Source organism: Macrotis lagotis, chromosome 2 (assembly GCF_037893015.1).
Source record: "Macrotis lagotis isolate mMagLag1 chromosome 2, bilby.v1.9.chrom.fasta, whole genome shotgun sequence".
NCBI classification, from domain to species: domain Eukaryota; kingdom Metazoa; phylum Chordata; class Mammalia; order Peramelemorphia; family Peramelidae; genus Macrotis; species Macrotis lagotis.
In genome coordinates, this window is record NC_133659.1 from 317743247 (window position 1) to 317763610 (window position 20364).

Here is a 20364-nt window from a genome sequence, read left to right on the forward strand (position 1 = left end):
CAAGTTGGCAAAGCATCTGGCATGAGTCTGCTAATAGACTACGTCTATGGACCTCAGTAAGAAGCCCAGGAGGTTACTGCAAGGAAATTAGAGGCAGCTAGGTGAGACAGTGGATGTGGAATCAGATAGACCTCAACTTGAATCCAACTTCAGATACTTACTACCTGTCTGATCTGGTCAAGTCACTTAATCACTCTACCTCAGTTTCCTCATCTGTAAAATAGGATGGAATTAGCCTTTCCTCCCAGGACTGTTGTGAGAAATAAATGAGACAAAGCTTTTTAGAGCCCATCTGGCACATAATAGGAGCTGGTTAAATATCTCACCACAACTACCCACCCCACCCCCAGTCCCCATGCAAAATAACTGGCTAAATCCAGGACCACATCACAGGCTGGCTTCTTGTATGCTCTGAGAAAGACTTGACAGATTGTTCCCCAGTCCTCAGACTGATGTGATAAAATCATTTCCTGTCCTTCACAGTTCTTGTTTCTTGCAAAACAAATCCACAGGGTTAACATTATGGAACGAAAGAAAAATTGATTTAGAGCTAAGAGGAAATGGAGAGATGGCCTGCCTAACCCATGGTTTTGCATACTTCCACTTATAATCCCTGACTTCCTTTAAGGCCTCCATCAGTCACCAGCTTCAACACACACAGTCTGGTTTGATTTCCATAGTTCTTAGGGTTCTCTCTCTGGAATTTACTTCCATTTTTCTGTAGACTTTATGTTCTTAGCAGTAGAATAGAAGCTTTCTGAGGGAAAGGACTGTTTTCTTTTCTTTTTTTTTTAATTTTATTTATTTAAGGCAATGGGCTTAATGACTTGCTCAAGGCCACACAACTAGGTAATTATTAAGTGTCTGAGGTCATATTTGAACTCAGGTTCTCCTGACTCCAGGGCCAGTACTATATCTACTTCACCACCTAGTTGCCCCCCCCCCTTTTGTTTTTATATTCTAATACCTACACAGTCTTGGTTCATTGTGAATGACGAATAAATCCTGTTGGCTTGTTAACTTGTTTGACTCCATCAGTACTTACCAAAGTATCTTTCACAAAGTAGGCATAGTAGGCACACTGGATTTCACTGGATCCTACATTTTCTTATGAATTCCATTCCATCACTGCTAGAGGTCCCTGCCCCCTCCTCTCAACTAGATAAGCCTTCTCTCCCATAGCTGGATTAGACTCAGGGTAAGCAGGTAGTAACAAAAACTTAACAAAGTACATTCAATTTTATCTTTCTTTTCTGTTGCCTCCAATATCCAAGCAAAACTTGGCCAAAACAAAAAATTAAGAATATGAGAAAGAGCCTGGATGTACACATATAATCTGTGTGACCTTGGATAAGTCACAAGATCAAAGGAACACTGAGGTGGGAAAAAGTATAAATTGGGGCAGCTATGTGGCACAGCGGAGCACCAGTTCAAAGCACTGTGTTCAAATGCAGCCTCAGACTCTTAAGAATTACCTAGTTGTGTGACCTTGGGCAAATCACTTAATCCCATTGCCTTGCAAAAACAAAAACAAAAACAAAGAAGTATTATAAATCATCTGGTCCAACTCCAACATTTTGTAGAATGAGTGACAGAAGTCCAGAAAAGAAGAGGAACTAATCATTTTGCTTCTTTTGAACCTAATAATGTTAATGCTTCGTTTTTGAAGAAGATGACATTGGGGGGGGGGGGTGATGCCATGATAAGCACATGAACTGGATTTGAGTGGGGGGGGAGGGGGGCTGTGGTAAGTCACCAACCCCACTTTCTCCTCCAGAGCCATCTGGATCCAGTGCCCAGATATGAATCAGGATGGTTCCCTGGATGATAGCCTTGGATGTGGGGCAATCAGGGATACATGACTTGTCCAAGGTCACACAGCTAGTAAGTAACAAATGTCTGAGGCCAGATTCAAACTCTTGTCATCCTGAACCCAAGGCCAGAGCTCTAGCCACTGCACCCAAGCTGCCCTACCTGTAAATCAGGAACTATAATTCTTCTCTTACTTTATTTGACAAGAACACTTACTAGGTTCTTGTGAAAACTAAATGAGACGAATAATAAAAAATACTCTGTAAGGCTGAACTATTATTATTAATTCACTTGTAAACAGTGAGAGCTTCAAAATTTCAATTAGTTTTTTCCTCGATCCTCAGTCTGTAACACATTTGAGATATCAGTGTATAACTGAAAGTTTTGTAATTAAAATGCTAGTAATTTTGCAGCTTCATCTCATCTTCTAGTAGAATGTGTTTGAGATACATTTAGGGAACTGAATTATCTCTTAGAGCACAAAGAAAAGAGTTTCTTCACAAACTAACTCAGCTTTTAAGTTGGGAGGGAAGAGACAGTTTTGAAAAAGGCAGAGAAAAATAAAAAGAGCAGGTTTTCTAATATCCAAGGCATGAGAAGCTCTGGATGGATGGAGATAAGAGGACAACTTTGAATAAGTATAAATCAATGTTTGGATGATTCTCAAAAGCTGTCTAGTAGGCTGGAATCTCTTGGACCTCCTCTTGGACCACAGGATCCTTTCTTTTTTGACTGGGTCTCCCCAGTGGCTAGTCAGTGATCTGTGCTATGTAGAAACATATATATTAATAAAATAAGTTGAATTCCATTGTTACCTTGACTAGAAATCTTTGTTAAAAGTTGCACCCACAGCAACCTGATTGTGAAAAGCTGCAAGATCACCCTTTATGAGGGTAACAAAGGAAAAAGAAGACTTGGGGAGTAAAACTGACTTTTTTTCCTTTATTTTTTGTCATTCTATTGCCAACATTCATCAAAATATCCTGAAAGGGCTTCAGCAATGCTGGGGAATTGAATGATCCTCACAGTCAAAGGACAGTCATTTAGCAAAAGGATTGCATTGGTTCTGGTTGGTTCCAGATAGCAGAGATAAGAATAAAGGATAGAAATTTCAAAGTGGTTGATTTAAGACTAATAGGGAAAGCACCCTAATGATTAGTGGAATGAGTTCTGTGGGGATGCAGTCACTTCCTCAGCACTGAGGATTTTCATGAAATGTTAGGTAGTAACTCATCCAGGAAAATGTAGAGTGGATTGGAATGCTGGTACACCAGATGGTCACTGAATTCTCTATGGACATAAATACTCCATGTCTTTATGTACCTTTCCTACAGTCTTCCTGCAATGATTAGTCAGATCAAAGAAATAGCCTTGAATTCTTAAAGAATCTGTGTTATATTGGTTTTCTCCAATATATGCTCCTTGAAGAGAGAGAGATCTTGTTTGCTTACATTTGTATTCCTTGTATTGAGTACCATGACTGTCCAAAATACATGACTGATAAATACCCTTTTCATTTTTCTTTCTTTCTTTCTTTCTTTCTTTCTTTCTTTCTTTCTTTCTTTCTTTCTTTCCTTTCTCCCTCTCCCCCTCTCTCTATTTCTGTGTCTCTGTCTCACTCTCTCTGTTTCTATCTCTGCCTCTATCTCTGTCTCTGTCTGTCTCTATACATCTATCTGTCTCTCTGTCTCTGTCTCTCAAAGCTATAGCAGCAAAATCTAAGTTCTGGCAGATCTTGAGATTTGTTCAAGTTGGGACCCTCTTCAAAAAATAGGGTGCATAATGGATTATTGCAGTGTATGTCTATGATCCCAAGGAAAGCCTAGCTAACTTCAGAGTTCGTTCATAGAATGACTATAGAAAGATGACTTTATTAGCAACAGCAACTCTCAAGAACAATCCACCAAGCCAAAGAGGGATTAATATTTGGTCAAGTGGAGAGAGCATTCTTGTTAATGAAGTCAATGATCCTGGGAATTCTGAAGAAATGATTTGGCAACATCTTATAAATTTATTCATGAATATTAAGAACTTTCTTTTCATTTGTTATCTAGTCCTCCTCCAGATTCTTCAGTCTTTCATTAATTTTTTCATCACTGTTATTATTAATGTGACTGAATGCCAAGAATTTATTAGCATAGTAAACAAAGCAGAGAGTCAGCCTGTTGTAATGGATAGAAAGTTGATCTCAGATTCAGGGTAACCTGGACTGAAGCCTTAACTCTGGTAGGTTCTGATTGTGCAACTCTGAGCAATTCATAGAACCTTGTAGTACCCCCAAACAAATCTCTAAAACCCAGACGTTATAGAACTTGCCAATTTGAGTTAGAAAAGATAATTTCTTATCATGAGTTACCTACACTGAGGGAACCACTGAGTCTGGATTATTCAAATAAGAATTGATTAGTCTAATGGAAAACAATTACAAAATTTGGCAGTTCAAAGAAACTTGATTGGCCAACTACTTCCACTCATACACTCAAGGAATTCTCATTATTCACAGAGCCAGCAAGTGACCCTTCAGTCTCTGAAGAACTCCCAAGAAGGGGACACTCACTTCTCCATCCATCCTATTCCGCTTGGGGACAGTTTTAATGATTTTCAAATGTTTTCTGACATCAAGCCTAATCTTGTCTCTTTGCAACTTCTACCCTTTACACACCAAATTCATGAACAAAACATAGATTCATAGGCCAAGATTTGAGAGTTTAGAGGCTATTTAGAAAAGGAGTGTTAATCTTTTGTGTATCATGAACATCTTTGATAATCTACTGAATTCTAATAACCCTTTCTTAGAATAATACATTGCTCCCATCATTCATATTGAAAAAAAAATTTGTAGTTGTTGAGTCATTGTAATTGTGTCCAACTCATGGTAATCCCATCTGGGGTTTTCTAAAGCTATTGGAGTAGTTTGCCATTTCCTTCTCCAATTCGATTTACAGATAAGGAAACTGAAGTAAGAAGAATTAATTGATTTCCCCAGAGACAGAGCTAGTAAGAGTGTGAGGCCACATGTGAATTCTGGAAGATGACTCTTTCCTATTCCAAGTCTACTGTTCTATCCACTGTACCACCTAACTGCCAAATGCAGAAAATGCTAAATTTCAATTACAAAGATTAGGAAAATGAAGATTTAATTATTTTATCATTCCATTTCACAGACCCTTTGAAGTCCATCTACAGACCCCGGGGTCTGTGAATACTTGGGTAAGAATCCAGATCCAAAATAAGCTCTTTATTTATCAGAAGGAAATGGATTCCAGGGAAATGAAAAACTTTCCCAATGTCAGTCACTTAGGCAGTAAATGACAGAACCAGGACTTGTTCTCAGTTTCAAGGATTCCTTTGGAAAGTTCAGGGCTCTTTCCACTGACCTGTACCACCTCCCATAAATAAAGCAAGACAGAACAAAATAAAATGAGCAGCTGCTTTAGCTGATTTCATTTAACATCACCATGAACCTGCGCATAAAAGTATTGCAAAATGCCTAGACCTCCTTTTTCAGCCACCAAAGAAAGAAGGCATTCGGTGGGACTGTGTTGGTGGCAGACAGTTTCTAAAGTATTTATGTCCTCCCCCTCCCCTTAAATCCTAGGTAAAAGATAAAAGTTTGAGATGCAAAACAGCTGACTCATTGTAAGATGAAGAACAGAGAATGACCCCTGGGAGAAACATCTTATTGTTGAGAATACAGGGCAGTAAAAATTCACTGGTAAAACTAGGGAGTGGGAGATAAAATACCAAGCAACTCCCAGTGAAACAACTTTCAGGAGGGTGAGTCATGTGCCTGGCAGGGATATGAATCAGAGACCCACACACTCAAACTTCTTCATTATCACCATTTCAAAAGAAGAAGGAGGAGGAGGAGGAGGAGAAAAGCAAATTAAAGTTAGCCCTGTCCAAGAGAAATAGAGGTAGCCCAGAGGAAACAGAAACTGTCCATCTCCTGGGGCTACTGAGAACAATCAAGAGGATTATTACTGTCCTGGACTTCCTGTTGCATTTTTCCCCCCACAAAAGTAAGAAAGTAGTCATCATTTCAAAGGAAAATTCTTCTGACCAATCAGAACCTGCCAAAGGTGTTCAGGAGTGATAGGTTTCAAGGGATCCATAAATACACATAATGGAAAGTACTCTGATTCTGGAATCTGGAATTTGAAAACATCTCTGATTTTATTAACACAGACTTGCCCAAGGTCATTCACCTAAGGTGTAGCCTGTCTGACTTCAGATTTGAACTCAGGAAGATGAATCTCCCAGCCCTGTGTTCCATCCTGTATAGCTGCCCCAACATTTTCTTTGCTATTCTGTAGATATTTTAAGGTCATTTCAGTGAGGCAGTATGATAGAATGGCATTCGAACCTCGCCACTTAGTATGAGAGTGACCTCAAGAAATGAAGACAAACTTCTCCGGATTCTAGTTTCCTCCGCTATAAAATGAACACTTTATACTTGAATGACCTCTATGACCTAGGCATCAGACTTGGAATCAGTAAGACCTAAGTTTAAATCACACCTCACACAACTGCCTCAGTTTCCTTATCTGTAAAATGTAGATTTTACAATTTACAAATCTCACAGGGTTGCTTGTGATATAGGGCTTTGAAAATCTTCATGTATTTTGGAAATGCTACTCTATGGAGACCCTGATTTTCTTCAGAACAAAGACTCAGCTTATTTTCTATTCCCCACCCCATGGACCCTAGAATGTTGTGCACATAGTGAGTGGTTCCTAAAAAGATACTTGCTAAAATCACATATATTAATGCTCTTTTTAAAACCTCAGGCTTGAAATTCAGAGAAAGCAGGAGCTAATATTCAAAGCTTGGAAGGTGAGATACTTTGTTTTTCAGTGTGGAGCTATAATAAATGAAAAAAGGGATTCCCTAAGGTGTAAACTAACTTTGCAAATGTTAAAAAAAAAAGCCAGATTTCAATTATTTTGAATAGCCCTGATTATGATACCAGGGATTCTATGAAATTTCATCAGCATTTGATAGTTTTAGAATTGGACCTCTGAGACTGCCTACCTCATGCAATATCACCATATTAACAGGGGAGGAAACTGAGTCCCAGATTGGTAATGGAACTTGCCCAGGTACTCTTGTCAGAAGTGAAAATTGAACTTGGATTCCCTTGAGACAATCAAAAAGCATTTGGCATAGTACCCTTCTATAAGAATATCTATCAAGCACTTGGCTTAGCATCTTAATAAATTCTCATTTCCTTTCTCTTTCTCACCCCCTACTTTGACTCCAACTGAGAATCCTCCACTAAAATTCAGAATTCACCAATCCTGTTTATAAGATAGGTCTAATTTGGGGTCCCATCTTTCCCTCCCATTTGGCAGTGGATTTAAACAAATGGATGGTTCTAGGAAATTCGGTTAAGAGATGAGAACAAAATAGATTAGATTCAGCAGTCACGAAGACTCTAGTACTCTTTGCTATGTAACTTTGCTCGGCCTAGCACTTCTGGGGATGGAGCAATCAACCAGAGTGCCAATTAGTGTTTACAAATCATTTTCTATGTTTTTATAGACAAGCAGTACCCAGAGGCCTGGCTGGGGATGTCTGTGTCTAATCACACAGGCCTGAGGAGGCCCTGTGGCTAAGTTGCCATCATTAGCATCTGGCACTCTCTCTCACCTGGTGGTGTGGATGGTATGAAGCAAATCTAGATAGGAATGCTTAAATCTCACACTCCCTCCACCTCACTCCCACCAGGAGCCTCCAAACACAATATCTAATCCGTTCTTTCTGACTCTGATTTTAATGACCTAGGGTTTCAAATTGCTAGACCTGGACTCAGTGGTCCTGGGTCTGACTTCCCGCTCTGTCACTGATAAGCTTTGTGACCTTATGAGAGTCAAGATTTAGACCTAGAAGGGACTGCCAAGGTCAATACAACTGCCTCTTATTAAAGATGTGAAAAAAGGCCAGGGCATGTTAAATAACAAGGGGGGCATGATCCACTGTCTGAATTTCAACTTATTTTGTGATTAGTCAATTAGTAAGCATTGGTTGGGGCATCTAGGTGGCCCCATAGTGGATAGTGCTCTGGGTCTAGAGTCAGGAAAACTGAGTTCAAATCCAACCTTTGGGCAAGTCACTTAACCCTGCATGCCTCAGTTTCCTCCTCTGCAAAATGAGCTGGAGAAGGAACTGGCAAATGACTCTGGTATATTTACCAAGAAAACCCCAAAACAACTAAAATGACTGAATAACAACAAAAGTAGGATGAATTATCTACTGGAGCTATTAAGTAGCATAGTGCAAAAAGTACAGCACCTAGAGTCAGGAAGACCTGAGTTCAAATTCAGCATCAGACACTTACTAGTCATGTAAACCTGGGCTGTCCCTTAACCCTGAATTAACCCTGAGGCAAAGAACACCAATGCCTCATCTCTGAAAACCCCAAATGGGGTCACCAAGAGTTAGCCATGACTGAAAAACAAATGAATTGAACTGAAATCATCTATGTTAAATATAATTACATGCCTCTGTCCACCTGAAATTTACAATCTCTTGGGAGAAATAATATATACAAACAAAATGACTACAATATGAAAAAAGTTGACCAAATCTATTCAATGGATATCAAAGCATCATTGGCAAATCATTTGCTGTTTCTAAGTCTCAGTGCCAACTTCTAAGGAATGGAAATAATAAAAGCACCCATCTCATGCTTTGTTCTGAGGATACTGCTTGAGATCTTAGGTCAATCAAAGAAACAATACACATCGAGAATTTCCCAAACATTAAAATTCTATATAAATGTCAATCGCTATGACTCTGGCTAATCCTAATCTCTTTCTTCTCATCTTTTTTTTTTTTGATGAAATGAAAGTGAAAACAGTCCTGAGACAAGTCATTATCCTGTTACTATTCTTTCATATTAAATAGTCGGCAGTCAATATTACATAAGGGAATAAAATGATTTTTTTTTGTCACTGAATAAAAGTAGTGGGCTAGAAGTTCATCTTCTGTAAGCTCACAGAAAGCATCTTCAGAATAACTCCAATAACAGACAGGATGATGGAGATAATGTATACCTCAACCTGTCCCCAAGAAGTTTGTACATGAAGCTATAGGTCTCAATGTATTCAAAGTTTTTTTGTTCCAAATAAATTGGAAGTCATGATATTTTGTATAATATTATCTTTTAAAAATATAATTCTAATGGGTGTGGAATAGTGCTATGATATTAGACTTTTAAAATTTTTCTTAATTTTCTTGCTTATTTTCTTCTTTTATAATCTCTATTATAACTAAAGAATGGGATGAAACAAAGGAAGGATATTTGGAAAAATATAGGTGACAAAAAAAGATAGAACAAAAGCAATGGCTCACTTGTTTTTAATATTTTTATGGATCATTGCTATGTCTAAGTGATCATGGTCACTAGTATTCTTCTCTATTGCTCCAAAGTAAGTAGTTTGTTGCTTGATTCCTCAAGGTTATTTCCTTTATGTGAAGCAGGCAGATCTATTTGTGGTTGTTCAGTCATTTAGTCAAAACTCTTTGTGACCCTGGTTGGGATTTTCCTGCAAAGGTATTGGAAGGGATTTACCATTTCCTTTTCATGCTAATTTTCAGATGAGGAAGCTGAGGAAAACAGGGTGAAGTGACTTGCCCAGGGTTACATAGTTAGTAAGTGATTTAAACTCAGAAAGATGTCTACATACTATCTCCCTACTTAGCTGCTCTTGCCATACACAGGAGCTGTTTTTGCAGCCTACAGTGCACCAATATATCATTTATATTTCCCTGTATAATCTGCAGTGATCCATTTTACTAGTCTCTTTCAGGATGACTCCTCTCTACTTTCTGATCAGAAATGGTCAACATAAACCCTTCTATTTCTGTAAACATGAATTCAGAATGGTACCATTTATTCAATGCTGTTTTGTTGTTGGTACTGCTGTTTGGTACACTGGTTTAGGAATCAAGAAACCCTGGTTGTGCCACTAATCAACTTTGGGGGTTAGGTATCCCACCTCTGAGGGCTTTATATTCTTCCAATAGGAAATAAATGAACTGGACTAGATAACCTCTAAGGTCTGAAAAGCCTACCACCTTTAAATCTTTGATCCAATGACCCTATGTTCTAGGGTCACTAAGAACTTCTAAGGTCTTAAGAGTCATATTTTTTCACAGGGCAATAACACGGAGAGAATAAATTAGATATTAAGAATGACTGGTTCTTACATTTTGTGCATGAATAAACACACTATGATCCATTGTTTTATTGATTAGACATAATTCAATACAAATAAGATTCCAACACACAGCAGCAACACAATCTAGTACAAAATAATGGGCCCCAACTTATCAGTGCTTTTTTAAATGTATTTAATTATATGGAAAATTCCTACATCTTGAAATGAAAGCTGATAGCATTTACTTAGCACTTTGATTTAAGAAGAAATGTGGAAAAACACCCAGAAATTATGTAACGTGATGTAAAGAGCTCATCTGAGATGATGGCTTGTCACGGTATTAATCATTTTTGAGCTGGGAGATGCTATCAGTTGACAATGATTCCTTTTGAGACTTTGTGTGTCCTTATCAGAAGGAAATCAGAATTCTATTATTATCACATATACAGTGATCTCTTAGCAAGCAAGTATAAGAGTGCAAGGAACCATAGACAATGGTCACATTATTGGTTTCTTCATAAGTTTACCCCCCGATATCCATGAATATCCTTGGATATCCTTGCTTCAACTAGATAAGTCTCCAGGATATTCAGGGATATCTGGGGGTAAACTTATGAGAAAACCAAAAATTACTCAAGGCAACTGGGAAGGGATCACAATCTGTAACCATGGAGGGACTATCCTCATCTAAGCATCAGTTTCATTGATATCCTAGAATCCCCAATGACATCTTTCCTATGATTTCTCTTACTCAAATAATTGTCAGGTGTATATTGAAGCAGCTCAGGACGCCAAAATTCACCTCTCTATTGTCTTCTAGATGATTCTCAATTTAAAATGGTCAGAGACTTCAGTGTTTCATTACTAGAACTTGCCAGAATCATCTGATTTGAATATTGTATATTTGAATATTGCGTATAAATCACCAGAAGAATATGGGCATTCAATCATCCTTTTGTTTCAGAGAGCTCATCAGACAGGTGGTACAATGGTTAGAATGCCAGACCTGGAGTCAGAAACAATTGAGTTTAAAACAGATCTTAGACATTTGATAACTATGTGACCCTGGGCAAGTTACTGACTCTATCACTACCCTAGTTTCTTCATTTGTAAGATAATAATAGCGCTGATCTCTGAGAGTAAAGAGATCTGTTTAGAAATCTTCAAGTAAGCACTATATAAATAATAATTATTATTGTTATCATTGTTATTTATTCATAAAATAATTTTGTTAATTCACAAAAACCACAATTCTGGTTCCAGTTCACTATTCATTTGGAGTAGTTTACTGAGATCTATTTACTCATGCATGTGTTCTATAGGTATCCAGACTAAGTAGGTGGTAAAGTAAATAGAGAACCAGTCCTGGAGTTAGGACCATCTGAATTCAAATCGAGTTTCAGGACTTGACATTCTCCATGTAAAGAAAATGAAGGGCCCCAACTAATAGGGGGGACCCTCTGGGAATAATTTAGGGGAGAACATGGGCAAGAGTGCCATGAGATAGCCATGAATCTATTGGACCCTGCATCATTGCAAAGATTCATATTTGACCACTAGGTGGCTTTAGAGGAGAAAGTGACGCTGGTTGATTTAGCACAGCACCCTCACCAAATCCAGTTCAGTTGCATGTCATGGCATGGTCTCCTTTCTTCAAGTAGGAAGGTCTAACATCATCATCATCATCATCATCATCATCAATTTCCTATTTTTAGACAACATAAATATTTCATTCACTGGGTTTTTTCCAGTTTGGATAACCTTATGTTTAACCCTATTAAATTTCATCTTAAATTTGACCCATTATTCCAATCTATTAAGATGCTTTGGGACCATGATTCTGTCACATAATATAACTCTATTACTTCTCTAGTTTTCTGTGATCTGTAAATTTGATAAATACATCTTTTATGCCAATATCCATCATTATAAAGCTTACCAAGGTTACAAGGAAGAAAATTGTCCATCTGTACCAACTCGGAATACTTAAGATTTTTTTCATTTTTTTTAAGTTGCTGTCAGCTTTTCTCCTAAAGATTCTTTTTTTATTTTAAAGTTCTAATGCTTACACATATATCACACAAATATAACCGATAAGCAGTAAGATTTTTCAGGAGATATAAACATTCTGGTGGAGAAAATTGGGGCCCAGGGAGGAGAAAGAAGCTATCAAGCAAACTGAAGAAGACAAGATAATTAAAGAAGAGATAGTACATGTATTGAACTTGAATTTCACTGAAAAATTCAGCTAACAGTGTTGTTTTATTTTTCACACATTCACAGTAGGTAAAGCCAAGAGAAAATTAGTCTAATAAAAGATTAAGTGAAAGAGAATAGATTTATAGCATAAGATTCCCCTGGAAGTCTCAGCCTTACCCCTACTTTAATTAGGCTCCCTGGATATCTGCAGGACTCTGTCTACAAAACATACACCATTAAGTCCCCGACTATCCCTGGGCTCTGGGAAGAATACACTTCAGTAAGAGAACAAAGAATCCATTTAGCCTTGATCCCACCTTTGGTGAATGTGGTCTCTGTCATTTTCCTGAGCCTATAATCTCTGTCCATTCCCAGATAGATTCTTTGACTTTGCAGACTCACCCTTCTTCCTCCTATCTTCAATGACTTCCCAGATATCATAGCCTATTAGAAGCTGAACAGTGGATAGACCACTTGGATATGGATTTGGGAAGCTCTAAGTTCAAATATGGCACTTAACAGCTGTGTGACTCTGAAGACAGAGGAAGTGGGGTTCAGGAATGGTGTCTTAAAATTAGGTTTGTTTGGGGTAAAAAAAACCCCACCATTTTGACTCAGGACTGTAAGAAAGACAGACTTTAATTCAAGGGTTGCACAAACATTTGACAATTTACTACAAAAAGTTCACAAGTTAGGTTCTCTGGAGAAGCAGCAAGATAGTGAGTTTTAATAGAAGTAAGAAGATGACGAGAGTTTGGGGAATCACACTCCCCCCACAGTAGGCTGGATTCCCCAGGAAGATAAGCAAGAAGGGAATAAATAACAGAGAAGGGCAAAGGTACAGGAGAATAAGAGGGATATAGGTCCCTCAGAGCTTTTAAGGAGGGCATAGGTACTGGGTTGGCAGAGGGGAGATAGGTAAATGAGGAACAGTAGTTCAAAGAGTAGAGAGGAAGTGGAGTGATGATGGGTTGAAGACAATACTTTCAGACTAAGGCATGGATCCATTGCTTTGTTGATAAAGACTTGTCTTTTGCCTGGGAGGAGCAAGAACTTTAATAAAAGTTCACTGACCCCTCATAACTTGGGAAATTGGATAGAGGGAAGGGAGAGCATGGTCAGTACAGAGGGTACTGATTAATAACTATAAAACATATTTCTCTAATATTTCCTTTACTTCAACTCTTACTCAAGTCTCTTAACTTCTCAAACTTAGGCCCCTCATCTGTAAAATGACAGGTTTGGACAAAACAGCCTCTAAGATCTTTTTCCAAATAAACAGCTAAGATGTTATAAATACAGTGTTCATTTTCTCCTCACAATATATACTAGGTAATTCCCTGACTCCCAGTGATTCCTAGACCAGTATTCCAAGACCTAACCCTCCATGTTATCCAGATTTCTGGTCCTAGACTTTCGGTCTCTGAAGTTTAGAGTCTCAGTAAGAATCACATATTTAAGAAAGTAGAAGAGCAAATATTCTAAATCAAGTCTTCTGACTTTTCATCACACCATGATGACTTCATAAAATATAAAAAGACAGTTCAACAATTTTTTTTCTCCCTTCACACAACTACCACATTACCCTACAGCAGGGTCTTCTATCCCAAATGTTCATATGAATTATTTGTGCCCGACCTGTGATAGAGAATGATGAGCTCTATTGGTCTTACCAGTCATTGTTGGACACACTGTTCATTAACTTTGACTTTGTGATATCATTTTGGTACTCTTCTTTGCCAGTACAAAGGACTATCAGCACCTATCACCTTATACTGGACAAGTTTAGTAATCTTTGGAGATTTCCCCACCACAAGTCTTTCTCCACTCCAATCCATCCCATTTTCTACTCAGTTGCCAAAATGATCTTCCTCAAGTCTGACAAAGTCCTCACAGAAATCCAGTGGTTAAAAGCCCCTGGTCTAAGAAATGCTCTTTGACAGATCAATTTTCCAATTGTGATTATTTTTGTACTTCAGATTTCTCACCTGAAAATGTGGGGGTTGGACTAGATTACTTGTGAGATTCCTAGATCAAGGATCTTCTTATTCTAAAAAATTATTAATGATCAGTATTTGATGAAGCCCTAAGGAAGTCAGAGAAATTCCATCATGTTTCCCATACCTGTTTCCTTAAGTCTATAGGGGGAGGTCTTAATTGAACTTTCCAGATGTTGAATATGATTCCCTAAACTTATGTACCATATGGGACTACCTTTGAATATGACCACCTCTATTCAGAGCCATACGGGAGTCATGTTTAAGGGATTCTTGAGAGTCAATTATTAAAATTCCTGAGGGAACACCTGTACCTCAAAAATCAATAAACATTGTACATTGGGGCTTTATTTCTTGTTGATGGTCTTTATTTCTTTGTTTATGGTCTCCTCTTGAGAATGTGTTGGAGAAAAAAATTAATAATGCAGACTGAAATTCTAAGGATGTCCTAGCCACAAAGTCTCTCTGCACCCTTTCACCCCAGTCAATCCCCCTTTCACCCCAGTTAACTATTAAGTATTAAGAACATCAGTGACAAAATGACTGAAAAGATCATGTCAGTACAGCATCATGGATCTTCTTATAGAAATGTTCTCCTTTTTCTCTTCCTCTTCTGTTCCTCTTTCTCCTTCTGTTCCACTTCCTCTTCTTCCTCCCCTCCATCCTCCCCCTCCTCTTCCTTTTCTTCTTCTTCTTCTTCTTCTTCTTCTTCTTTTCTTCTTCTTCTCCTCCTCCTCCTCCTTCTCCTTCCTTCTTCCTTCTTTTTCTCCTCCCCCCTCCCACTCCAGAACATTAAGTGCAATTTTACTAGTTGCAATAGTAGTAGTAGTAGAAGAAGTAGCAGTAGCAGTAGTAGAAGTAGTAGTAGTAGTAGTAGTAGTAGTAGTAGTAGTAGTAGTAGTAGTAGTAGTAGTAGTAGTATTGACTGGGGAAAGGAAAAGCTGGCATCAAAAGGTTCTGAAAAAAATTTTATTGCTAGGAAATGTAGGCAATCTAAGATCAAAAGATATTCCCAATAGAGAGGTGATCTACTGAAGGAAAATAAGAGCAGTTCTAAAAAGAAATTATTAACAGTCATATGAACTATGTCAGTTAATGGAAGAGGTCGATATGCAGAAACCACAACAAAAAACCAAAACAAACAGGAATCTTAGTTTTTATAAAAACCAAAGATCCCAGCTATGAGGGCCAAGAACTCACTATTCCACAAAGAATTCTGAGAAAACATTTGGAAAAACTGAATCAAAAGCCTGCCAGTTTATGAGTCTTAAATATCTCCAACAACATCTTGAAATACATTCCCAACTATCTATATGACTTAGGGTAACATCTAGATGACCTAATGATGAGGGCAAAGGAAGGAGGGAGCCAAAAAAAATCCTAAGAATATATGAGAAGACAAAAATAATGGAGGTGGGGTAAGTACATTGGGAGAGGAGGTAAGAAAAGACTTCTCAAAGAAGATCATTCCAAGAAAGAAATTCTGATATGCAGAGCAGAGTCACCAAGTCCATTCTAGTCAAATAGACTTCTGTAAATGTATGGACATTAAAGATGGCATATTGAGTTTGGGGGATAAATTGTCTTCTGTGCAGTTTCAGTCTCATATTATGCCAACTAGCAGGGTCAGGCTACTTCAGGAACAGAAATAGATAGCTACTAATATCATGTGACAATTGCTGAAAAGACTACCCCAAACACCCTTGAGGATCATGTCAACCTCTTTACTTGCTCTTTGTTAGTCATTTTTGGGGTGGAGGTGGGGTGGAGGGATGTGTTGTCATTTCCAAGAAAGATCAAAAATGTTTCTTAACTCAGATGGCTTTTTTTTTTACTTTTTTAAATGAATAGAAGTTTTTAGAAGAATTCAGAACTACAGCTTTAATTTAAGGTTGGCATTAATTTATCTCAAGAAAGAAATATGAAATCCCCTTAGTAGGGGATTAATAGAATACTAATGCTTGGTAGAATACTTAGTACAAAGTCAGCCCTTAATAAATGTGACTGTAAGGGGTGGCTAGGTGGCGCAGTGGATAAAGCACAGGCCCTGGGTTCAAATCCGGTCTCAGATACTTGATAATTACCTAGCTGTGTGGCCTCTTAGGCAAGCCACTTAACCCCATTGCCTTGCAAAAAAACCTTAAAAAAATAAATGTGACTTCAATTGGATGCCATTTTGATTTGAGTGGATAGCTAAAGAGTAAAGATTGAAATGTCCACTAATGGAGAACTCATCAAATATTAGTCAAAGGTAGGACTCATCCTCTATGAATTTTTTCCAGAAAGTTTTCCAGTGATTTAAAAAATGATTACAAGAGCTTATTCAGCAATCTTGGAATATCATAGAGAACCAGAAGAGATTTTTAGCTGTCATCTAAACCAATCACTTTATTTTTTACAGATGAAGAAAGTGAAGTACAGAGAAATAATGCTATTTGTTCCAGGACATACAAGGAGTAAAAGCAGGTGTGGGACACAATGGAGAATTTGAATCCAAGTCTTCTGAATTCAAAGTCAATTTTTTATACTCCTCTGTTTCCCAACTATCTCATCACCATTTCCCTCATTTTAGAGATAAAACAGAATAAGGAGCAAATGCTTATAGAACAGAAAGTGAGGAGGGAAGAGGGAGAGAAAGGAAAATCAGGGAAGGAAGAAAGAAAGAGGGGAGGAGGGAGAAGAATAGGGTAAGAGAGGAAGGGAGGAAAGAAGAGGAAAAAGATGAGGGGAATAACAGGGGAGGAGAGGTGGAATAGAGGAAGGGAGGGAGAGGGTGCAAGAGAGGGAGGGAGGGAAGAAAGGAGGGAAGGGAGGGAGAGGGAGGGAGGGAGGGAGAGAGAGAGAGGGAGAGAGAGAGAGAGAGAGAGAGAGAGAGAGAGAGAGAGAGAGAGAGAGAGAGAGAGAGAGAGAGAAGAGATGCTCAATTATTATGTGATCCTTGGTATGGCCAAGTGAGTAAATGAATTGAGTTTCATTAGCTCTTTTTATTTAGTGCTTCCTTGAAATAATGAGTAAGTTTTGATTCAAGTAGGTATAACAACAAAGTGTTTATAGGGGAAAAATAATAATATTAATGAAAAGAAGGAAAAGGAAGAGGTGGAAACCATAATTCTCTAGTTTTAAGTTTTGCAAAACACTGTCATCTCACTGGATCCTTACTCCAGTCCCACAGGATTGTTACTATTATCATCCCCACTTTGCAGATAAAGAAACTGAGGCTGAGGGAATTTAAGCAACTTTCAATGGATCAAACAACTAGTGTATGAGGTGACATTTAAACTCAGATCTTCCTAATTCCAGGTTTCTCATTGATAAGATGAATCAAATAAGCTTGAAAATAGTCAAGTTTCGTAAGAAATTCGTTAGAGTTTTGTCCCAGCTGTACTGAAATATGTACTATATTTCTAAGGGTTAGATGCTATAAAGGGCCATTTTAGTAAAGATGTATATTTTCCTCCCAAGTAATCAAATACACTATGACTAAAAATATCCCTTGTAACAAAATAAACTCAATTTGTATAAGGAAAGGTCAGTTACTGGGATGCCTCGACTGTTTTTTTTTTCATCTGAGCAAGGAAGGGGCTGAATTAGAACAACTTCAAGCCTAAATCTCATGCTCCTATGGCTAATTGATCTTAAACCTAAAAGAAATTAATTATGCCCAATGTCAACTAACAATAGCAATACTAGTAGACAACTGGGCGGTGCTTTAATATTTACAATGACTTCCATATATGTGATATTATTGTAATCTCACACCAACTTTATAAGAAAAGTGTTATTATTATCCCTGTTTTACAGATATGGAAACCAAAGTAAAGGGAAGTGAAGGAATTATTAAGGAGTCCATAAGACAAGTAAGGATTTGAACTAAGATCTCCTGGTTTTCAAGGCACACACCACCTAAGCCAGAAATCTGACCTCGGCCGGATAACATTTGTAAGACCTTGAGAAAAATCACTGTCCATCTTGGGTCCTCAGTTTCTTCATCGAAAAAGTGGAGCAATTGAACCAGACAACTTCAAATGTCCCTTCCAGTTCTAATTGCCCATAGTTGACTAACTTTTGGCAAGTTTCTACACTCCACCTTCCCAGTCTCAGTTTCCTTGCTTGTAAAAATGAAGATGAGAAGGATTTCATGGTTTACTTCAGAGGAGTATTCTGGAGATTCCACAAGATGATGCATTCAAAGTGTTTAACAGACCATGGAGGAATCTCTAAATTTATAATTTAATACACTTGTAGCATACTCTGGACCAGATCAGAAACACCATTACCTATTGGTCACTGAAGAAAGGGAGAGAAGGGGGCTGAGCTCCAACTCCTTAGCAGTAATGGACACATTTAGACCCTCCTAACAATGGCAGCCAAAGGAAAAGGTAGAGACCTGCAGTATTCTATAGTATTCTGATGCTATAGACTCTGGCATAGTAGTCGACCCGGTTCAACAGGGACTCTCTTCACCTACTTCAAATACATTCCTCTCAGAGCCTTGCATATTCTACATCAACAAATATAGTCCTTTATTGTGTTTAGTGAATAATATTGATTAGAGCAAACCATCTTTGTGACCATGGTACAATTATTAGCATTGCTAAAACTATACTGAATTAGACTTCTATTAAATAAGATTACTATAAATTGATCATGAAAGAGAAGAATGACAGATAATGATTTGTCCTAAACTGAAAAAGAAATGATAGTCAAGATAAGTTCTTTTTGCCTATTTGAAAAGTAATGTAGTATAGTGGGAGGAGCATCTGAGTGAAAATTTTTCCTTATTTATATGTATTAGCTTTGGGTCCCTGGGTGAGTTAGAGGTCTCAATTTTTTCATCTATAAAATGAGGCAGTTGGACCCGATGGTCTTTGAGTTTCTTTCTAACCCTAAGTCTATGATTTTATGGATCCATGACTTAACATCTTTCATAGCTGATACACAGTTTCAGTGAACCCAACATAAAATGGGAGCTAAAAATAATTTCAGTACCTATTTCATTGCACTCTTTGAGGATCAAAAAGAAAAGAATATATAAAGTATATTTCAAATTTCACAGAGTTATTTAAATGTGGTTTTTAAAATCCAGGTTCAAAAAGACACAACATCCAAGACCGACTCCCTCATTTCCCAACACAAGAATGCTTATGGTTATCCTGTCTAATATCAAAACCACCTAGAAAATTTTTTTAAGAACCTCCTGTCTGGGAAAGAACTCTGGACATATCATCCAATTTTAGCATCTGCAACAGCCTAAAGGAAATTTTTTACCTATCTACATTGGAAGGAAACTCCAAATCCACCTTTTGATGACTTGAGCTCAAGATATCATTAACTTAGACCTATAGCTGGTATGGGGTGACTTGAGTTTTATGACAGAATTTAGTGGGTTCTTTGAGCAACTATATACAACAGAGATAAACACATAGTTCATAAGAATTAATGATTGTAGTTGGAAGCTATTGAGCATCTTTAACCAATGGTATATAGTATTCCATCTGATTTCCCCAGTTCAACTAGACCATGAAAGTGTGGCATCATGGCATTTTTAGTGCCATTGGCCTCAGGTGTCAAAATAGTTGACTAGCATTTACTTTTTCATGACTTGGTCATAGCCATCCCTCTCAACTCCTCAAAAGCTACTCCATCAATCAATGACTTGATGGTCCTACAATCTTCAGTGAATTAAACCACAACATAAATATTACAAATCTGCTCTGATTTCCTCTCCATCAACAGTTTTATCCTCTGAAACCTAAAGAGAGAAGATAAGTGAAATCATTACCTGTCTGGTCAGCACCTTCACTGCTGCCTTCCAAGGACCCCATGGAGCAGTTGGGTGGAGTGACTGAGGGGCTGTCAGGAAAACTTTTACACACTGGAAATGAGTTGACTTCCAGGTCATTATGGCTATGATTCAAGCGGTGGAAATCCAGGGAAGACACAATTGACGTCCGTTGCTTGGGCTAAAATAAACAAATGTACATAGACTGTTTAGGAAGTTCTTTTCATTTCTGCCCAATCCCCATCACTTTAGTTTTCCTCTCCATTTTGTTTTCCAGTCTGGACCTGTGATTGCTTCAGCGCTGTCAATCCCATGGTTAATAAATTTATTCTACTAATGTCAATTAACAATTCACCTAGCTGATAATTCACACTCTGAAGGAGCTACTTGGAACAATAAGAGGTTAAGT

General features: G+C 37.9%; 1 protein-coding gene across 1 annotated transcript in view; it reads right to left on the reverse strand.

Annotated features, from left to right (window-relative positions):
- The window catches only part of ANKS1B (ankyrin repeat and sterile alpha motif domain containing 1B), a 1440110-nt gene that overhangs the window by 895246 nt on the left and 524500 nt on the right, over positions 1-20364 (reverse strand). Inside the window, exon 12 of the mRNA XM_074226655.1 lies at positions 19956-20136. Coding sequence (XP_074082756.1) covers positions 19956-20136 — 181 coding nt within the window. The remainder of the gene's footprint in view (positions 1-19955; positions 20137-20364) is intronic.